General features: G+C 33.1%; 1 protein-coding gene across 5 annotated transcripts; it reads left to right on the forward strand.

Annotated features, from left to right (window-relative positions):
• The first annotated feature begins 16722 nt into the window (after positions 1–16722).
• On the forward strand, positions 16723–19661 carry LOC149536662 (putative UPF0481 protein At3g02645). 5 transcript variants are annotated; one of them, XM_089806843.1, is made up of 3 exons: positions 16772–16839; positions 17627–17719; positions 17878–19661. In XM_089806843.1, exon 3 carries the CDS (start codon positions 17885–17887, stop codon positions 19466–19468), a length of 1584 nt encoding a protein of 527 aa, XP_089662969.1. In that variant the 5' UTR covers positions 16772–16839; positions 17627–17719; positions 17878–17884; the 3' UTR covers positions 19469–19661. The 5 variants fall into 5 exon arrangements, with proteins under 5 accessions (XP_089662972.1, XP_089662969.1, XP_089662970.1 ...); XM_089806844.1 differs by having other exon boundaries at positions 16775–16835; XM_089806845.1 differs by lacking the exon at positions 16772–16839 and adding an exon at positions 17472–17519.
• The last annotated feature ends 3946 nt before the right edge of the window (positions 19662–23607 follow it).

The following is a 23607-nucleotide window of genomic DNA, read 5'->3' on the forward strand; positions in this document are numbered from 1 at the left end:
CCTAACAGGGTCTCTCCTCTAACAAGGAATATTTGTATTAGTACATCATCTTGTGGACATCATTCCCACTGGGGCTTTCCCTCTGATCAAGGGTTTCCCTAGTCAACATATCTCATGTAATTGTCTATGTGCATCTTTGTATGGTTGTTGTTTACTTTAACTTAATGGTTAAGTTTGTTTAATGAAGATAAGTGGTTTAATTATTGGATAACTAATTCCCCCCCTAGTTATCTTGGTGGACTATTGTTTCTAACAATTGGTATCGGAGCATCGGGTCCTTGAAGAAAATTTTTAACAACTTTGGGAGATTCATGGCAAACGTGTTCAGGAAAGATAGTCTGAAGTTTGATGGAACAAACTATGAAAGCTAGAAGTAAAAGATGAAGACACATTTGTTGTGTATGGGTCTGGGATATTGCATCTTGACAAAATCAATGAAGACAATAATTGAAGAAAAAGATTTGGAAACTTGCATCGAGATAGAAAAAGATCTTTTCATGTATGACATGAGAGCTAGAGAAGCATTGTTGACTACACTTCCTGAAATTGAGTACAAGCAGGTAAAATCACTTCCTACTTCACATTTGATTTGGAAAGCATTGAAAAATAGTTTTGAAGGTGATGCACATTCTAAGAAGTTAAGGCTACAAAGTTGGATTTGTGCATTTCAAGATACTAAGATGATGGAAGATGAATCTATAAGAACATATATAGGCAGGATATCAAAAATTATTGCAAGTATTAAAGCTCAAGGAGGAAACAAAGATGATGATGAGGTTATATGGAAGATATTGAAAACTCTAACACCACCATTCAAGCCACCAGTTCAGATGATATAGTTATTGATATCATGTACCAAAGATTTCACAGAGGAGACATTGCTTGGAAGACTTGAAGTATTAGAGAATGAACTTAGATAGTCTAGAGAATTAAATAGAATAGAGATAGGGTTTAGTGCCTTGAACATTCAACCTAAACTATCAAGGAGCACAAGTGCTAGAGGATATTTTGCTAGCAACAACAGATCTAAAGAAGAAAGAAAGATTGATGAAGCAGTAGCCCTTCTAGTAAGAAGAGATAAGGGAGGTAAGAAAATCTTTAAGTGTTGGACTTGCAATGAATATGGTCATTATGCATCTAAGTGTCCTTAAAGGGAGAAAAATTATAAGGGAAGTCATAAGCCTAGAAAATATAGAGATTGTTTGTATGCAAATGAAGATAATGATTCTGATGATCAAGCATTAAGTGCTAGTGATGATGAAATTGGATTTGTGGCAATTAAAGAGGAAATTACAAAGAAGATAGCTTTGGTATCATAGGTTGAGAAGAAATCTAATTAGATAATTGACAGCTATTTTTCACATCATATGACTACTAATATGAACAATTTTGTTGATTTCAAAAGTCGGGATGGAGGAATTGTTAGAGTGGAAAACAATGCAACATGGTAAGTAAAAGATATTGGATCTATAACTCTTGATGGTAAAACTAATACTAAGGATGCATAATTTGTTGATGATTTAAAACACAATATTTTGAGTGTTGGACAATTAGTAGAAAAAGGTTATCAGTTGCAGTTCACAGAAAAGACATGCATGATCAGAGATAAAGATGGAAAGGTAATTGGAATAGGAACTAGATCTAGAATAATGTATTTTAGTTGAATCCTATTGAAATGACATGTTTGGTTGAAAAGGTAGATGACAGTTGGTTATGGCATAAGAGATTTTTTCATATAAACTTTGATAGTATTGTGAGAACTAGTAAAATGTTTGTTGTTAGAGATTTTTCAAAGATTCTAAATCCTACTAATGCAATTTGCAAGGAGTGTGTTTTGGAAAAGCAGAACAACACTTCTTTTCATAGCAAGAAGTTTACCACTACAAAAAAGTTGGAGATTGTACACACAGATCTTAGTGGTCCTACAACAACAAGAGGATTCTATGGTGAAAGGTTCTTTATGATTCTTGTTGATGATTTTTCTAGAATGATGTGGGTTGCATTTCTTAAAGAGAAATCTAAGGCATTTGACAAGTTTAAGATATTCAAGAATAGAGTTGAGAATGAATCTAGTGTAAAGATTAAATTTTTAAGATTAGATAAAGGAGGAAAATTTATTTCAAATGAGTTTAACATGTTTTGTGAGGAAAATGGAATTAAAAGATAGTTATTAGCTCCAAGAACCCTTGAATAGAATGGCATTGCAGAGAGAAGAAACAAGTCTGTAATAGAAGTAGCTAGAGCTATGTTAGAAAAAAAAATGTATCCAGGACATTTTGGAGAGAAGCAATGAATACAAGAGTCTACGCTATGAACATAGTTCAATTCAGGAAGGATACAAAAAAGACACTTGCAAACTGTGGTTTGGTCACTCACCTACAGTTAAGTATTTCAAAATATTTGGAAATAAGTGTTAGATTAAGAGAGATGATGACATTGGTAAGTTTGATGCTAGAAGTGATGAAGGTATATTTCTTGGTTATTCATTGAAAAGAAAGGCTTATAGATGTTATAATTAGAGAACTAAAACTATTACAGAAAGTGCTAATATAAGAATTGATGAGAAGTTTAGAGTACAAGAGAGAATAATTGATTACAATTCAGATGATGATGTTGTTCCTAAGCCAATGAATGATGAGGTATTTCTTGAGACTAACAATGATTTGTAGAATAAAGGAGAGCAAAGACGAACAAAGCTTGGAACCTTTAGTAGAGCCAAGAGTTGAGATAACAACTCCTACTTTAGAAAAAGAACGTGATAAAGAATCACCTCGTCTGAATAGATCATTCAAAGCAAAGACAAAGGTGTGATGAAAATAAGTAGAGTTAATGAAGAACTATGTTTGATATCTCAAGTTGAATCAAAGAATGTAGATGAAGCATGTAAAGATGATTACTAGAAACAAGCCATGAGAGAGGAATTGGATCAAATAGTATAGAATGAGACATGGCAATTGTTCCCTAGACCAGCAGATAAGAATGTGATAGGAACCAAATGGGTATTCAGGAAAAAGATAAATGAGCAAGGAGAAGTTGTAAGAAAGAAAGCAAGATTGGTATGTAAAGGTTATTCACAGCAAGAAAGAATAGATTATGAGGAGACTTATGCTCTAGTGGCTAGAATAGAAGTTGTAAGACTATTCTTAGCCTATGCAGCACAAAAGAAATTCAAAGTATATCAAATTGATGTCAAGTCAGCATTTTTGAATAGAGAACTTGAAGAAGAGGTATACATTGAATAGCCTGAAAGATGTCCTTTGATAGATGACAAGGGAATAGTATGTAAACCAAGGAAAGTATTGTATGGATTGAAGCAAGCACCCCGAACCTAGTATGAAAGGTTGGATAAGCATATGAAAAAGTTTAGATATAGCAAAGGTATGGCAAATAGAAATCTGTATTGGAAAGAAATTGATAATGGTTTGATAATTTTGGTGATATTTGTTGATGATATCATATTTTGAGGAAATGATGAAGAAAGTAAGAAGGTTTCTGAAGGAATGAATAAAAAATTTGAAATGAGTATGATAGGAAAGATGAAATATTTCCTAGGATTGCAAATAGTACAAAATAAAATAGGAATCTTCGTTTCTCAGACTAAGTACTTGAAGGATTTACTAAAAAGGTTTTTTTTGAAATATGAAAACCTATTGGAACTCCTATGGTAACTAGACATAAGTTATCTATAAAGGATGAGGCACCTACTATTGAGCAAAAGAAGTACAGATCTATGATCAGAGATTTGCAATATTTGACTCACACAAGGCCGAATATAGAAAATGCAATTGGAATTGTTGCAAGATTCTAGGCTGATCCTAGAGAAACACATTATGTAGTAGTGAAGAGGATATTCAGATTCTAAAAGGAACTTTAGAATTTGGATTATGGTATGACACATCTAATGATTTTACTCTAAGTGCTTATACTGATGTAGATTGGGTAGGAAGTATGGATGATAGAAAGAGCACCAGTGGAGGAGCTTTCTTTCTTGGAGGAAGATTGGTTTCTTGGTTCAGCGAGAAGCAAGATTGTACATCTCAAAGTACATTAGAAGTAGAGTATGTTGTAGTAGCAAATAATTGTAATCAAGTAATTTGAATGAAGAAGATGTTGAAGGATATAAGGATAGAAATTAGTGAACCTATTGTTATACATTGTGACAATACAAGCACAATAAATATGTCTAAGAATCCAATATTGCATTCAAAGACTAAGCACTTTTCTATTAAGTATCATACATTGAGAGAAAAATTTGCTGAAAAGAAAATCAGATTGGAGTATGTGAACACTAAAGAGAAAGTTGGAGATATATTCACTAAACCTCTTCCCAAAGAGACTTTCGAGTATTTGCGAGGTATGCTTGGGGTTATGCCCCTTCCTACATCAGAGTAAGAAGATGTAAGAGTGCATCAGTCGAGGGTAATAGAGCACCATTTTTTGTTTGGACTGGATGCTAATGCTTCCTGTATGGGGGAGTATCTATGATGGATAGAGTCACTCAAGACTCTTATTGATGTTTTTTTGAATAGTATCTTTTGACACTTGAGCTAAGCAAGTACCAGTTGTTGCAGAGTTTGATGCAGAGATGTTGGTTGCAAAAACCTTTGACATTGATGTCAATGGGGGAGAATTTGGCATGAAAAGCATAACACTATGGGAGAGTTTAGCATGAATTTTTAATAACAGTTTGGTATAAAGTACATTGAGGTATATCAATGGGGTAGTATGATTGATGAATAGGATTTGAAGAATGTTTATCTTTTGTTGGTATTCTTGGAACAAGATGTTTTTCATAAATGTTACCATCAATGCTAAAGGGGGTGATTGTTGGAAGATTGGAAAGATTGGAGAGATTGTTTTGATGATGATATGTTACATTCATGACTAAGTTTTCCATTGATGTCAACATAGCAAGTTTGATGTCCTCTATGGTATCTGATAGAAGAACAACAAAAAGATTAAGTTGACTCGGATGACTAACTGAGCATGATAACCACCCGAGGTTATGATAGATACTTCTATGTATCTGGTATATGCACTTAACATTAGAAGCCAAAAGGACAGGTCTAGAAGAAGTTATGTAAGTTTTGGTGATGTCTATTCTGAGATAGAGTTTACAGAGACATGTTCCAGTAAACTTATTATATCTCTTAGCAGATTTGATATCTTGATGATTGAGGTTGAGGATATGAAGATGACATATTGAGGATGTCATGGCTAAGCTCGCTCATCATTATATTGCATGTACACAATTTTATTCAAGTTGCAAGGCAAAATATTTGTGTTATTGCTAAGTGTAACATGTTCTTAATGAGGTCCTATAATAATTAGTTAAGAAGGACTAATAGCTAACTCAGGAATTTTTTTATGGACTAAGTATAAAGGAAGGACTTTTTCCTTTATCATGACATATGTGGATATGAAGATATGAAAATTGTAAATGTTTAGAAAGAAGCATAGAATATGAAGTTGAGTAAAGCAATGTAGAAATGAAGGAAACTTCATTACTGATGTTTTTCTAAGTGATCCAAGGTTTGGTATTTGGTTTTGAGGTTCATGACCTAGTCTACAAGGTCTAACAGTGATTGGTCTGGTTGAAAAGATAGAGGAAAGTAAAAAGGAAAGAAGAAGATACCAATAAATTACGTGTTTAAGCAGTGAGCTCTTCTTGTAGTTGGAATTGCATGTTTGGGAAGTATGCTCTTCTTGTATACATTATACCACAACTCCTAACAAGGTTGGAATCTCCTAATAGGGACTCATTGTACTAAATGTTGTAATAGACTCCTGATAGGGTCTACCCTCTACCAATGAATATTTATATTAGTACATCATCTTGTGGGCATCATTCCCACTAGGGTTTTCCCTCTAATCAAGGGTTTTCCTAGTCAACACATCAGGTGTAATTGTCTATGTACATCTTTGTATGGGTTTTGTTTACTTTTATTGAATGGTTAAGTTTGTTTAATGAAGATAAGTGGTTTAATTATTGGATAACTAATTCACCCCCCCCCCCCCCCCTCTCAGTTATCTTGGTGGACTATTGTTTCTAACAGATTTCCCAATAAAGGAACACAAGGAAACTTTCTTTCTAGATTTGACAATCTTTCATCATTTTTGGAGTAACAAAAGGAGGGCATAAAGAATTGGTTAATCTTCTTATGCCTTCTTGTTTGGGAATTAGTTAAAAGGGATTGAATGATATAGAGGGATAAATTATGAGATGTTAATTTAGAAGATAAAAGTGGCATCAAGAAGTTTGACTTTGCTCAAAACATCATTAGAATGATGATGATATGAAATCTCAGAGCAAGAAGAAGAAGTGCTAGCATGCATATGATGAACTAATAGATGAAATACATGAAATAGATCCAAGTTATGACCCACTTCTAGATTCCAAGACATGGACTCAGAAGTTAAGGATTATTTTTGAAAATTTCTCAAATGTCTATGGTACTTTGACTAAAAAACTTGGTAGAGCCAAAGCACCAAAGGTCACTTTTGTTGAAGATGGTGTAGGATTGGAATTATTTTTGAAATCATCATATTTGGTTCCCAAGGAGAGAAGGATACACAAGAGGAAAAGAGAAGATGAAAGGCCTCAAGATGAGGACCCATCTAAAAGCAAGAAGAGTTAAACTAGTCTAATAGTATATCAGAAGAAGAATTCAACTAGAGGTAGCCAAGCATGATTGTTTACTAGTGGTAGGAAGTTGCATACCCTATTAGGAAAACCCCTTCCCCACCATCTCCAAGGCCAACCATTCCATTATCACCATCTAGAAGGCATCACAACCTTGTGTCTGAAGAGAAGGGAGAAACACACAATGTAGAGCCCATCCCAATTATGGAATAATCAAGATAAATAAATATTCCTAAGCATAATGAAGAAGGAGATTACATTTATGTTCCAAAAGAATTATTGAATAAAGGACTCCTCCAAATGCCTAGGGCACCTCTCTCTAACACCACCACACAATAAATATAAGAATCTTTTCTAGATATGTAAGGACAGAGGCTTGCAGGGATTTTATTGAAGATGACGAATTCATCAAATCAATGGCCTTCAAGAAAATGTTGTGGAAATACTATAAAAATGAGTTCCTATAGAAATTAGATGAGAAGAAACCAAAGAGACTTAGAGTTGATGCTAAGTAAATCATACAAGAAATTGAAAATGAAATGATAACTAAATTTGAGGCCATCACTCTAGAGGAGGGAAGGAAATTGTGAAAGACTCGAGAGTCTCATTACTCCCAAACCTCAACATAAAAAATGTTGTAGCTTTTGACTCCATGCAAGAAATAAGGATGAAGATGGTTACAATCTTGTAGGAACCTGATTTATAAAGATGGTTCATGTAGAAGAAATGTCGATGATGCTATATTGGATTAGTTGAGACAAATTGTAGCTAGATTAGATGTTGTGGAGACAACCTAGAGGAGAGGAGCACATCTTGTTGATGTAAGTGATGATGAAGCAGTAGCACCAAACCATAATCTAGAACCCGAAGAAGATCAAGATGAGGAAAGATTGTTGCAAGTGTTGTCTAGGGAAAATTCAAAGCCTACTGTAAACTTTGTTCCTTATGATGGAAAATTGGAAACCAATGCTATGCTGGATTGGATCTATAATATGGAGAAGTTCTTTGAGTATGAAAAAACTCCTAATAATAGAAAGGTGAAGAATGTAGTTATTAAGTTGAAAGGTCATGCATCACTATGGTGGGAACATTTGCAAACTGATAGACAAAGGAGAGGAAAGGAGAAGATCAGAACTTGGCCAAAGATGGTGAACATGGTAAAGAAAAAATTCCTTCCTATTGATTACCAAGTTAGCTTGTTGAGAAAGATGCAAAACTTGAAACAAAAGGACATGACTATGAAAGAGTATACTGAGGAATTCTATAGATTAGACACTATATCTAGACATGTGGATGATGATGTTGAGAAAATTGCAAGGTACATTAATGGATTGAGATCTGGAATACAAGATGAGATAAGTTTTGTCAAGTTGGAAATTGTAGAAGAAGCATATCAATATGCCTTGAAAGCTAAGGAGATCTTGACAAAGAAGCATGAACAAATACAAAGAGGTAGAGGTGGTAGATTCTAGAGAGGTAGAGGTAGATCTTATGGTGAAGGTGGCAGATCTAAAAGTTTTGGGCAAGATAAAGGCAAATCTGAATGGAAGAATAATGAAAAAGGAAAGACTAAATGGAAAAGTGGTAATTCTTATCGAGGAGGTACTAATTCTTACTGAGGAAGAGGTAATTCTTATTTTAGAGGTGGGTTTTATGGTAATTGTTTCAAATGTGGTAAAGAGGGACATAGATTTTTTGAATGTAGATCCTCTGAAAGTGAGCAAGGTAATAGAATTACTATGATTCAAGGAGATGATGAGGGTTCACCAAGTGGATCCAAGGCTGGAGAAAATCTGATGGTGAGAAGAACCTTATGTAATAAGGGAAGTGATGAGGAACCTATTTTAAGGAGGAATATTTTCAAGCCCAGATGTAAGATGGATAGAAAATACTGCAAGGTGATCATTAATAGTGGAAGTTCTACAAATTTGGCATCAAAAGAGCTGGTTACAAAGTTGCAATTGTAGAGGTTGAAGCATCCTAAAGCCTATCATGTTTCATGGATCAAAGATGAGCATAAGATATTGGTAAGTGAACAATGCCTTGTGAAGTTCAAGATTAGACATTACTTTGATGAAGTTTTGTGTTATATTATGCCTATGAATTGTTGTCATATTTTATTGGATGGACCTCGGCAATATGATAGATATGTTGTACATGATGGAAGATTGAATCAATATACTATTTGGGTACATGGGAAGAAATAAACATTATTGCCTTTGATTGAAAGTCTAGATGAGGTTAGTTGTACTACAATGAAAGTTTGCATGGTTAATGGGAAACAATTTGAAAAGGAAGTGAAGAAGAATCAAGTTTGTTTTGCCATAGTTCTTAGAGGACCAAGTGTTGGTAGTAATGATCGAGCAGCAGAAGATGGTAATGTCTAAGTAACAGTAGATAGTGATAACTGAGTACCAATGATAATTGCAAAATTGTTGAATGAGTATAAGGATATTGTTGCTGAGGATATTCCTAATGGTTTACCACTAATGACAAGTATAAGTCATTGTATGGATCTAATTCCTAGAGCTACTTTTCCAAACAAAGCACCATATAGATTGACACCTACAGAGAATTAAGAACTTAATAGATAAGTGCATGAGTTATTACAGAAAGGTTTAATTAGAGAAAGCTTGAGTCCATGTGTTGTACCTACTGTATTAGCACCTAAAAAGAAAGGAGAATGGAGAAAGTGTACTGATTATAGAGCTATTAACAAGATCATAGTGAAATATAGGTTTCCTATGCCGAGGATGGATGACATAATGGATTGTTTAACTGGAGCAAAGTATTTTACCAAGATTGATTTGAAGAGTGGCTATCATCAGATCAAAATCAAAGAAGGTGATGAATGGAATACTACTTTCAACACAAAAGATGGTTTGTATGAATGGTTGGTTATGCCTTTTGGTTTGACTAATGCACCTAGTATTTTCATGAGGTTGATGAATGAAGTTCTTAAAAGATTCTTGGATAATTTTGTGATTTTTTATTTGGATGACATTCTAATATTCAGTAAGACTAAGGAAGAACATCTTGAGCATATTAGGCAAGTATTGCAGAGGTTGAAAGAGGAAAAGTTGTTGATTAATCTGAAAAAGTGTTCTTTTATGCAAGAGGAGATTGTGTATTTGGGATTTGGGATTTTAGCTAATGGATTGAAGATGGATCCTAAGAAGGTTAAAGAAATTTTGGAATGGCCTACACCTGAGAATGTGGGTTAGGTAAGATCATTTCATAGTTTGAGAATTTCAGTGTTATTTGTAATGCTATGACTAAGACAATGAGGGGAGATAAAAAGGAATTTAAGGACACATGGAGCTGATAAGAGTCTTGAGACTTTGAAACAAAAGGTTGTTGAATTACCTGTATTGGCTTTTCCTGATTTCAATAAAGTATTTCAAGTTGAATGTGGTGCAAGTAGTAATGCAATAGGGGCTATATTAAGTAAAAAAGGTAAGCCTATTGTTTTGTTTAGTGAAAAGTTGAATGATGCTAAAAGGAAGTATTCTATGTATGACCAAGAGTTTTATGCTATTGTTCAAACATTGAAAAAGTGGAGACATTATTTGATTCTAAGGAATTTGTGTTGTATACTAGTCATAAAGCTTTACAATACTTGGGAAGTCAACATAAGTTGAATTAGATACATATGAAGTGGGTTGAGTATTTGCAGAGTTTCACATTTGTTACTAAGCATAAGAGTGGAGTTACTAATAGATTTGTTGATGCATTGAGTAGAAGATGTTCTTTGTTGACTGAAATGAAGGTTGAAGTTCTTGGTTTTGATGAAATGAAAGAGTTGTATGATGTTGATCTTGATTTTTTTGAGGTATGGAGACAATGCAGAGCACCAAATCTGACTAATCACATAAGTAAGTATGATGATTATTTCATTTAAGATGGTATATTGTTCAAAGACATTTAGTTGTGTATTCCTAGAAGTTCTATGAGGTTGAATCTAATGAAAAGCATAGTGGTGGATTGGTTGGACATTTTGGAATTGATAAGACATGGAGTTTTTTGAAAGAGAAGTATTATTGGCCACAAATGTATAAGGATGTTCAAAAATTTGTAAAGAGTTGTGGAGTTTGTCAAATTGCAAAAGGAGTAAGTCAAAATATTGGTTTGTATACACCTATTACTATTCCTAAGAAACCTTGGAGTGACATTAGTATGGATTTTGTTCTTGGATTGCCTAAACAGTGAAGGGGTATGATTCTATATTTGTTGTAGTGGATAGATTTTCTAAGATGACTCATATTATACCATGTAAGAAGACATCAAATGCTGAGCATGTTGCTGAAATTTTCTTTAAAGAGATTGTGAGATTGCATGGATTACCAAGAAACATTATTTCTGACAGAGATAGTAATTTTGTTGGTTTTTTTGGAAGACTTTGTTGAAGAAGATGGGTACTAAATTAAAGTTTAGTTCTACATTCCATCCACAAATAGATGGAGAAACAGAGGTTGTGAATAGAAGCTTGGGTAATTTGCTGAGATGTTTAGTTGGAAATAGGCCAAGTAATTGGGAGATGGTATTGGCACAAGTTGAATTTGCATATAATAATTCTGTGAATAGGAGTACAGGGAAAACATCTTTTGAGATTGTTACTAGAATGCATCCTAGAGGTATATCAAATTTGATAAATGTTGCTAGTGAAGAAAAGAGAAGTGTTATAGGAGAAGAGTTTGTTGATTTTATGGAATCTTTGCATAAGGAAGTGAAGTAGAGGTTGGAACAAAGTAATCAGAAGTATAAGGAGAATGCTGATCAGTCTAGAAGACACCATGATTTTCAAGTTGGTGAGGAGGTGATGGTTCATCTGAAGGAAGGAAGATTCCCATTTGGAACATATAGTAATTTGAAGATGAAAAAATTCGGACTTTGTAAGATCTTGAAGAAGTTTGATAGTGGTAATGCTTATGAAGTTGAATTACCTAATGACATGGATATATCTCCTATATTCAATATTGTTGATTTGTATAAGTATCACGAGTTAGAGGATGAAGTTGTTGTATTAGATAATTATCCTAAGAAGAAGATTGAAGAAGTTGAACATATATTGGATCAAAGAGTTGGCAAGAGCACAAGAGCAAAAGATTAGTATGAATATTTGGTGAAGTGGAAGAACATACCTATTGAAGATGCTTCATAGATTTCTCAATTTGAGTTGGATTCAGCTTAGATTGTGACATCTCAATGATTCAGGAGAATCATTTCTTTCAACCTTGGTTGTATGATGCAGGAGCATCTTGGGTTGCCTTGTTATCTTGCTCATTTTTTGTTCATTTTACAAGTTGGTGCCAAGTTACTGTATCAATTCCTTCATGTGCCGAGTTACCCAATGTATGCCAAGTGATTCTTCATGTGCCAAGTTACCTAGTGTATGTCGAGATTTCCTACTTATGTCGAGTATCAAAATTTGGATGTGATTTATGTGAGCCAACTTGCGAGATTTATTTCAATCATGACATCTATGTTAAGATCTTTTCTTGGGATGTGTCCAAACTGTTGTTAGGTTAGCCTTCCTCTTATGTAATGTTCTAGAATGATCTATAAGCCATTTTGGCAAGCATATATAGAGTGTTTAGGCTTAGATTTAGGCAAGTTTATGGGGGGAAAGTTTTTGGAAAGAAGACTAGAAAGTGTGAATTTTTTGTTGGATCTTTGAATATGAATGTATTTGTATTTGGTTGTAACCCAAAAGGCCTTACAGTTGGGCATGTATGAAGATATTTTGATGAATTAGTAAAATTATTTCACTCTTCCTCCTCCTTTGGTTGTTGTTCTTTGTGTTTTCTTCTGTTGTGTTAACTCTTGTAGGGTGGTTTGGATAGTTGGGTGAGCCTTTGGCCCTAGATATTCATCCCTTGCCTGCATCAATCTAAGTTTTCCTTGTGTAAGATTTCAGAGTAATTCTCCAATGGATAATACCTTGATTATTAAGTAATCTAGAGCATACATCCTATCTTGCATAGATTAAAACATTTAATTGAAATCTTTTATATTTTGTGTTGTTTAATGTATCTTGTGTTGTATAATGTATTTGAATGTATTGGTCTATGCTTGACTTGGAGAGCATTTAGATATAAATGGTTAGCTATATTTTATTATTTTTTCTTGGCTCTAAGTTAGAATAATTGAAGGCTATTGTCTACTCTAATAGGATTAGAATATGAATGTAATTATAAAGAAAGTGGTGGTTAATCCCAAGGTATACCTGTCTAAATCCTACATAATTCAAAGGGAAGACGATGAGTCAATATTATCACTTGGTCCTATTGGGTGGAATGGGAATACTTGCCATGGTTTATAGCTAACTCCTAGGTATTTTCCACATCCTTAGAGGTATTTGAAATCATATGAAATCAAGAGCTAATGGGGTTTTTGAGAGGAAGAATCATTCCAAAGTAGAGGAAGCAAGGGCTATGCTATATGACTAGGATATTTCACATTACATTTGGGCATAGGACTGTAGTACACCAATATACTTACAAAAAAAGGGCTCCACATAAGGTATTAGGAAAGATGACACAAGTGGAGGCATTGTCAGGGAAGAAGTCATATGCTAGTCATGTCAAGATTTTTGGGATTTTGGCAATTTGTCTCATTCCAAGGCCTACGCATTCCAAGTTAGATCAAATTGCAGAGAGCAAGTACTTTGTGGGGTATAGTGAAACCTCAAAGGTATATCAGATAAGTTTATTTGAGGGATGAGGATGCTTATAATTAGATTGATGTCAAATTCATGGAGGACAAGTTACAACATACAATTGTAACATAATATGTCATAACTTGACTATGATTAACAAACTCTATTACAACTTGAATCATAACCAACTGTGTGCACTCACATTATCCATTCAAAAGGTATCATTTTCCACTTGTCTAATTCATTATAGAATTTTTCATAGGTTGATACTTTTCAAGATCCTAAAAGTGGGATGCCTACCTCCACATGTGACATATGTGTCATACATGTTGAACCAATGGTATTTGGTCTTTGATTGTTGTCATTGATGTCAATAATATAGTAATAATGAGTATATGGTATGGTTAACATCATATAATTATCTTATTTGATGTCCTTAAATATTTTTCAAAACATATTCAAGACAAACACTTAAGTACATTAAATAATTAACACTTAATGTTCACATTGGTTTAGAAAATGGTTATAAAAAAATAATTTTGGTCTATGAGAAAGTCAACAAGATTTTTTTATTAGATAGACCCCAACTATGATACTTTTTTGGAAAGGTCTCTGAGTTAGCTAAAATGGGTCTTTGATAATTTTTTCATAACACATGTATGGAAAGAGAAAAAATATTATTTTCAGAAATGGTTACGAAATTGTTATGACAGTTTTAGCTATTTTCAGTGGTTTTGGTCTAATGGAAGTTTGTGGTATGTACCTACCTCCAAAATTTCAATTTTCTTGGTTTATAAGTAGAGGATACATTCCTCTAAAACATCCAAGAGGTGGTTTTGACAGAAGTTGCAAGATTTTTGTGGAATTCCTTGTAGACCGAACAATTTGCAGGCAATTTTTTGACAACAAAGAAGAGGGTAATGATTTATGTTTCTATTTTCATTTTTGTAATTTGATTTTCATTATAGAAGTTTATCAAAGGTAGAAGAAGGGTTATATATTGCTTCTTCATTCATTTATATCAGTATTTGATCATATCTCTTAATGAAAAAAGAAAATATATTTGGATATTGAATGTTCTGAGGAGAATAGAACTATATCCTGTATTATATTTTCAACAAGAAGTTGAAACTAATGATTCATGTTTTTTTATTGTAACAGAGATGATCCTCTAATTTTATATCTCATTTTTTCATTTTGGAAGTTGGTGCTTCAGGTGTAAGGGATTGATGTTCCTTAAAATTGGTGTTTCTAAAATAGGGTGTTGGTGTTTCCCAAAGTTGTAGCTCTAAAAGATTTGCCCAAGAGGCCAATAAAGTTTCAGATTCAAAGTGGTCTTTTACCCTAAGGGGTTTTCCACATTAAAATTTTGTGTCACTTTATTATTCATTAACTATCTTGCTCATGTGTTAAATTTTTATAACTTTTATTTGTTTCAAGGTTTTAAAAGTATTTTAAACCACTAATTCACCCCCCTCCCAACACCCCCCCTCTCAGTGGTGTTTGTAATCGAACAATGCAATCATTGTCAAGTAAGATGTCACCAATCATGGAGGTCCCACTACACAACTAGAGATTTGTAAACAATAAATTAATTGTAGTAATAATAAATAAATGAATAAACAAACACAAAATCAATATTAGAATTGCAAAAATTGAAATACCTTAATTCTAAAAATTAAAAAATTAAAAATCTAATTATGTAAAAGTAAGATGATGATAAAACAATAAATTTTAAATTTTAAGAAAATACTTTTAAAAGATAATCTAACAAACTAAAATTGATTTAATTTTTTTTAAAAAAAATTTAAAAATCCCTTAAGGACGCGTTTGGTTACTAGAATATAATTTAAGAATTGACATTCATCATCCCGAATTTGGGATTCTAGAACTTAAAATCCAAATTAGGATATTAGAAATTTGATTTGGACCGTTTGGTTCACAAAGAATTCATAATCAAAATAGACATTTCTTCTATTTGGTTGCTAGCAAATTTAGAATGGGACCAAATAAATGGTTGTTGGAGAAGTTGGCAAACCCTAGAGATTCAATGTACCCAAGCTCTTTGGAATTAATCGACAGAAAATAGTAGCATAACAATAATCAGAGAGATTTTGGGGATGATAAAAAATGTTTGAGTTGGAAAAATGGTATAGATGTGGACAAAATTCTCTAATTATATTATATATTAATTATATTCCAACTAAAATACAAAGGTGGATATGGGGTTAGCAGTGTGAACTTTCAATTTGACAAATACAAACAAAAATAATTGGAAATCGGTGGCCAAAAAGGTTGGTAACAAAAAACAACACTAGGGGAGTAGATTTGACAAAATGGGTAAGCGAATATGACAAATATGATACTTGAATTGTGCCTTGCGAACATAAAAAAATGAACAATAGTGGAAAAAGACAAAAATGAAAAATAACTATGAAGACTTGCAATGGAGGAGGCATACAAACTAGTGGAGGCACTTGCAAAGGAGTGTGGGTAAATAAAATATGAAGTAATAAGGGTGAGTTGGGCGGGTAAGATCATACTATCACCCCAAATACTCAGGAATCAATCCATTGAAATGGTTTTCATTGACAACAATTAGAGAAGTGTATGGATTGGTTTCAGGTGGAATGGATCCCACAAACATATTTCCCTTCATATCCAATTCATTCAAATTTCTCAAATTGTCAATTTCTCATGGGATTGAACCTGTGAACTTATTATTTTGGACTTCAAATTTGACTAACTATGAAGCCATTCCAACCTCCGACCATCACAATTTCGTTAACCTCTACCTCTCTGCATTTCTGATTAACCTTGCATGTTTTCAAAGCAAAAAATGATCAACAAAGATCAAGCAGACATAAAAATCAAATTGATTTCAATTAATTTGGAATGCTCATTTCTGTCAAATTGGAATTAAAATGGGAATTAAAGCAATTCCACCTATTTAGATGGAATATCAATTCTCGGATTTGAGAGTAAATGGGGATACCAAATTCTATTTTTTTCCGATTCCAATTCCAATTTTACGCACCCAAACAACGAATTAGAAATTATTAAGAATTACAAATGCCAATTCTTATTCAATTCCATGAACCAAAGAGGACCTTAATTAAAGATTAAATAAAATTATATACAAATCACCTAATGTTAAAGCTCCTATGGTATGGGAATATTTTCATGGCCCCTCTACAACACCATCCTCAAGTTATTAATAATGTCCTATCTGGAAATTTATTATTAATTTTCTAGGCAAGGGTAAAAATCACCATCAAGCAAAATGTTCGTGTTTATAGAGAATCTAATCAACTACTCTGAAATGACCAAGGGCAAGAGAATCTCCACTGAAAAGAAAGGAAAACCCGTCATCAGAATAAAATAAAGAGTTAAAGCAAATTGAATGTCTCGCCCTGGACGTAAGGAACCGAATAATGCCAAGCTGTTTGATCTTCGATTAATGATATAAGTGAAACCAAATCCTTGTGATGCGTATGACGCCTTGAACCGTGCAAATCGCAACTGGATGTTTCAGTAGGTATTCAAGTGTTTACTGTGATTTAGAACAACTTATTCCCGATCATTGCCACGAGGAGAATTGTAGTATTACATTGCAGCTGTTTCTTATTATTCCAGTAGTTGTTTTTATATGGAAAAATTGGTGTTGTTTTGTTCCCAATTTTCTTTTATATAATCTAATACAGGTATAAGAGTCAGATTGATGTATTTAGGCACTTGAGTTTGAATAATGTAATTAATGTAAATGGAAGTTATTTTAAAAATGATCAGTTCAAACATTAGAATTGTTTAATTTTTAATTCAATTCTCTTTTTTTGTATTAAAGAAGATTTAAATTAAATATCATTTTAGATGGCACTTGTCATTAATTCAGATGTCTCTGGACAGTTCAATTATGTTTTCTTAAAAAATAAATATTATTAAATTAAAAGTATATACAATTTATTTTTTCATGTTAGTTTTTGCATTATAATAATAGATTATGATCATACTTTTAAAATATGAACAGTTTATAAACTATTTTTTACTTCAATTACATTATTTGAAAGCTTTATAAGAACTTTCTATTATCTTAATGATAGTATATAGTGTTCACAAAATAACAGTAAACATTAATAAATTGTTAAAATATGACATTTTTCACATTTCATGCTGACAAACACCAATGGTTCCGAAATCATTTTGAAGCTACAAGCATTGGTAATTTTGATGGGATTTACAGAGACAATGCTGAAATCCTCTTCGTCTAACGGTACTTGGGTACTTGATTTCTGAAGTGTGACATGTCTGATGTTTGAATTATGCAGGTGAAATGATAAAGCAGAATTTTCAACATTTCCGATGATGATGCAGAACAGGAGGGAGGAGGTTTAGCTTTTGGAAAGATTACAGACAGCTGGGTAATATTTTTTCCACAAATCTATTGAATTCCACAACCTATCTGTAGTAGTTCTAGGCAGGCTGATTGAAATCGAGCGATTAGACAGTTTATAATCAATATATTTTGTTTAATTTTGGCCCTTTTCCTGAATCTGGGATATATTTGATCACTCCGCAGTGAAACAATGGCGAAAAGGAGTAAGAAGAAGGGGGCAAAAGAGTGGTACATTGAGGTTGCGGATTCAGAGCAACGTTACACATGGTTTGATGATGTGAAGGGCAAGTTTGAGTTTTTTAAGCCCGAAGACGATACGCCAGATGACAAGTCAGGAAAGCTTTCTTCTGTCTCCATTAACAAAGTGCCCACGTATCTCAAGGGCTTAAACAGAGATGCATACCTGCCTCGGGTAGTCTCTTTAGGCCTTTTTCATCGCAGGATTTCTCAGCCGCTCTCTGAAATAGAGCTATACAAAGTAGACGCTGTAAACCGATCTGCGAAGAGGCTCCCACAAGGGCAGCAGCACGGACGGTTTCTAGTTGAAGGAGTGCAGAAGTTGCTTCCAGAGATTAGAGGAAGCTATGAAGGAGAAACAGAGTGTGAGGAAGAAGTCCTCGCTTGGCTCTTCACTCTGGACGGATGCTTCATTCTAGAGACTCTCAGGCTTCTCAGCGATGAATCGCAATGGAACAGCAATGCTGTTTCACAATGGAATCTTGATCCTGTTTTTAATCGAAACAGGGTCCGCTCTTGCCAATTTGATATCTTGACTGATCTTCTGTTGCTTGAAAATCAGGTACCCATAGTCCTCCTCCTTGGGCTGTTGGAAATGGAGGACAAATTAACAGAAGAAACGGCAAGGACAGAGCTGCTCAGAATGATATGTGACGGCATAGTTGCCCTGATTCACCCTTTTTCATATTCTCTGCAGCCAAAAACAGGGGAAACAGGGGAAGAACATAAAGAGCGCGAGAGAAAATTGAAAGAAGCCCTCCGTGTGAAGTACAAGGATCTACACGAGTACAACCACATTTTGGGATTTTTTCATGATTTCATTGTGCATGAGTCGGAGACTACCCAAGAAGGAGAAAAGATAGAGGATGTTCGTATTTCAATGCCAGAAGCAGAGCAACGTCGTCGTCACCGCCATCGTCTTCTGCATCATCATAAGACGGCTCATAAAGCAAAGAAAGAATCGCATTATCATTACCTGATGGCTTCTGCTACAGAGTTATACAATAGCGGAATGAAGATCAGATCATACGAGGGAGTTCCGTCAGCCAATTCCCTCCGTTTCGACAAGAAGAAGAAGACTCTGTATCTGCCAGTGATATGGATTTCTGATACAACAGAGATGATCTTCAGGAACCTCATGGCGGTGGACGTGTGTCATGAAAAGGAACTCAGCGTGATTTCGGAGTATGTGTTTCTGATGAATAGCTTGATCCAGTCTGAGAAGGACGTGGCATTGCTGAGGAAGAAGGGAGTAATTCAGAGCTCCATTGGGACTGACCAGGAAGCGAGTGATCTCTTCAATGGTCTTTGCAAAGGTTTTAACTTTACTTTCGCTGATGAAGATAAGTTTATGGAATTGAAGATTGATGTGAATGAATGGTACAAGCGTCAAGTTGCGGTGCAATTCAGTGAGTTTATAGAGAAGAATCCAAAGTTTGTGAAAATATTCACCATGTTCTGGGGGATTGTTCTTGTCTTGGCAGCTGCAGCGCCGTCCCTTATGACAATAATCAACAAGTTCTATAATAACAAGTGAGAAGGAAGATTATCAGAGTGATCAACAGAAGCACGGAATGGTCAAAGCATGAGCGGAGCAGATCATAGCTGCAGCCTTAAAATTTGGGTTTACTGGCTGCTCATACTTTATAAGATTCGTTGTAGTTTCTATCAGCTCTTTTCATATCTAGTCAACAAAACAAAATGAATATATTCAGCCCTTTTAAACTTTAGCATTGATTCCATATTCTTTTAGTGGGTGCTTTTTAAAAAAGTGTTATAAAGTGGCAAGTACTTGTGTTCTATATATATATTTTAAATGATAAAATTGTAATTTTATTTTGAATATTAAATTATAATGTAGAAATCAAAGTATTTTGTTCACATATAAAAAGAAGGATAATAGTATAAATAATTCATATGTTTTAAATAATTATGTTGCTAAGTTTCAAATAGATTTCTATCATATGTCAATTAAAGTTTTGAGCTAAGTATGTAGCAATTTAACATAGACTCATATCTTATATTAAAACACATAAAGAACTTGCAAAAAAGCACATGAAAAAAATTACACAATCATAATGGCCACATCATACATTCCTTCCTTGTAGTTAATTATTTAAAAACTAATGTAAATAATAGTTCAACCTTTATATTATAGAATAATATTTATATATATATATATTATAGAATACTTATATGAGCCTTTTATTTAATAATGATATCATAAAAATTAGATGTTGATACCAATACTATCACACATACTTTTTCCAGTGACATACATGAGCATTTTTCAATAATTATAATTCTAGTAGTTTATAATATTAAATTAAATATTTATCGTTGTAGCATTGGTGTATTTTATAATTTATGAAATAGAAATTTAATGTTACTTATGATGTTATTATTTTGTATGAAACATAAATTTTATTGAAGCCTTCATGGCAAAATTGTAGATGTTCTCTCTTCAATTTTTCCACATGCTCGATCTTCGTCAAAACCCTAAACGCTCACATTGTTTCTGTTCATATTAAGGTCAATTTCTCTATCAATCACTCAACACTTAGTCAAATGGTTACATTGCTACTAAGCTCTACAGTTGCTATCGAGCTTATCATTCATCCTGCAATGTTAACCAAGTGTTTTAGTTGCTTCCGAGCCAAGTAGTCAAGAATGCAATGTCTACTAAGCACCTGAGTCAGTTTACAATGTTTTCCAAGCCACATAGTGTTTACCGAGCTTCAAAGACTATGTACAGTGCAAATTGAGCGTAGCAAAGGCTACCAAGCTATTCAATGGAAATGATGAAAACTCTAGCATTAACCGAGCTCTATATTATTAACCAAGCTCTACAATGTCTACTAATCTCGCAGTGTTAACAATGTGAATCTAGTGTTAATCGAGTCATGTAGTGTCAACCGAGTGATTCAACAACTACCAAGTTTCTCAGTGTTCACTGAGTCACACATTATTGACCAAGTTCGAGCTACCTGGAAGTGATTAGTATGGACCAAGCTTCAAGTTCAACCAAGTGCCAAAGTATGTCGAGTGTTGATAGTGTTTGTCATATATTAGAACATCATCGAGTTTGTCTTCTGAACCCGAGTTACAATAGTTGGGCTGACTTTGTGAATTATGATGAAATTGGCATTGTAACTGACTCCAGTAATTTGTTATTTGGATTGGTATATATGTAATGCATTGTGTCATATCCATACATGTCATTGAAGAAGATAATGAAGTGCAGGAGTGTGAATTAAAGAAGGCTACAACTAGTATGAGGGACAACAGAGATTTATCTATCATAGTTAGGTGATCATTGTAATACAAGGAATCCCATTCAACAAATTAGAGTTGCAGATCAAAGATTAGCTATTGGTTCATCCTAATAGGTACATCAGTCAAATCTTTTAATAGGGTAGACTTAATAGTCTTTTGTTAATTCTACTAACTGACTGCATACTTCATTGTATGTTTGTAAATCCTTTAACAAGGTGGACGTCACAATCCTTATTGCTCCTAACAGGGCAGATCACTAGAAATGGTCAATTGTAAGCATTAATAGGTTAACTTTATACAACATTACTAAATCTTGTGGGTATCATCCCCACCCTAGTTTTACTTTCTATTTGGAAAGTTTCTGGGTCACCATATCTTGTGTCAAAGTGTTATAAATATTTTGTTGCTTTCATTATTTCATACATGCAATTAGATCAGAGTATTAGATGAAGGATTAATTGGATAAGTAAGATAAAGTTTTATTGGTTCCTAATTCACCCCTCCCCTCTCAGTAACCTTGTCTACTTTATATTTCCAACAATTTCTTCTTCCTGTCATAGTGAAACATTAATGCTTTTTATGTCTATCTAAAATGACAAAATAACCCTAAAACTTGTGTATTTTATTTAGTGATTGACACATTATTTTAGTGATCATATGAAATATGACCACGATAGTGTGAGTTTTTGACCTGAAAATGGGTGGGATTTTGGGGAAAAATCAGGGCCAAATTTATGCATAGTAAAATTGCTTCTAGTTCAGAGTCACAATATATCATGATTTTAGCAACATCTCTACAATTTTTTAAACTATGATATGTATATGTATACCCTACAATTGGACCTATTTAATAAGTTATATCTATATTTTTATCTAATTTGGTTGTAGATTTCCAAAATCTACTTATTAGAGTTAAAGACAATAAGTAGCATAGTAGGATATTAAAAGACAACAATAACTACATCAACGAGAATTCTAAATCATAACCATAGAGGAGCAATTACACAATTTTCTTAAAAAAAATTCTCACCATATTTATGTTGTGAAGTCTTTCTAAATTTTGACTTTCAACTAGAAATTAATTTTAATTTAGTGCCTATTTGGTTCACAGAATTAGCAAAATTGGGTTTTGATTCAAAACTTCGTTTTATCAAAATTAGGTTTTGAATTTCAAAATTTGATTTTGAAAAAATGATTTAACCTATTTAGTTAACTTGGAAGATGAGTGGGAAGAAACATCTTCCACGCTTGGTTTGTAAAATTGGAATTGAAATTTTAAAAATATATATTTTTAATTTACTTTTTTAATTTTAATTTTTAATTTATTAAATTTGAATTTTTTTATTTTTCTATTTATTAAATTTTATTTTTTTAATTTATTTATAAATAAGGTTAATTTTTCCAAGTTATAAACACTAGTTGCTATAAATTTGACATGAACTATACAAAATTGTAAATAAAAGCTAAATTTTATTCTTTGACATTTTATCATACAAAAACTAATTATAAACAACAACAAAAAGGTTCATTTTTATATAAATATTGATCATATAAAAATAAGTTATAAATAAAAGAGCATGTTGTTTTTATTATTAATATTTATCATAAAAAAATACATTACATCATGACATTACAAAAATTTTGTCCAATGTGAAGGTTACAAATCTATAAACAAGTTTCAACATAGAAGTCATATCTAAACACTTATCAGCATATGGTCCAATTGTGGTTCAAACAAAGAAGTCAATCTCTATTCAAAATCATAATTTTATGCACATTTTCGCAAATGGTCCTGATAAATAAATCAAAACATAATACAAAGAGATCATCATAGAAAGATAATTTCCACCTTCACCATAGAAGAAGCCATGGCCCTATCCATCTTTTGGGCCTTACATAACGTGCACTCAATTTCCTCATCACATTGTACAGTGGTGCATGAGAACCTATTCATTGGATGTTTCATGGATAAATTCATATTTTACATTGTCTTTAATATGGTTTCAATGTTATGTAAGGACCTAAATACTATTTGGAGTTCATTCAAATTATTTTGTAACTTGGCTATAAAAGTCATTAAAAGCATAGTGACTTATGAGGTCCTGAAACATGTCTGAGAAAACCTTTCAAATATATCAAAGTAAAGTGGAAATAGTTTAATTTGAGTCTTAAATTCATTTTTATCATATTTCAAGGGTTTATGGAAAGTTTTAAGTCATTTGGATAATTAATGTAAAAGTTGTACAAAAGTTGCCAAAATTGTAGTAACAACTTTTACAACTTGGTGATAACTTTTTAAAAGTTGGTTTAAAGATGTTAATGGGTAGTTGTAGGTTGATTGGAGAGTTTAATGTGATTTTAAATTATATATGTTTGGTCTCTAAAACATGAAATTTTAAG

The sequence above is a fragment of the Cupressus sempervirens genome, chromosome 10 (assembly GCF_028749045.1).
Source record: "Cupressus sempervirens isolate cs-2001-9-10 chromosome 10, ASM2874904v1, whole genome shotgun sequence".
NCBI lineage: Eukaryota > Viridiplantae > Streptophyta > Pinopsida > Cupressales > Cupressaceae > Cupressus > Cupressus sempervirens.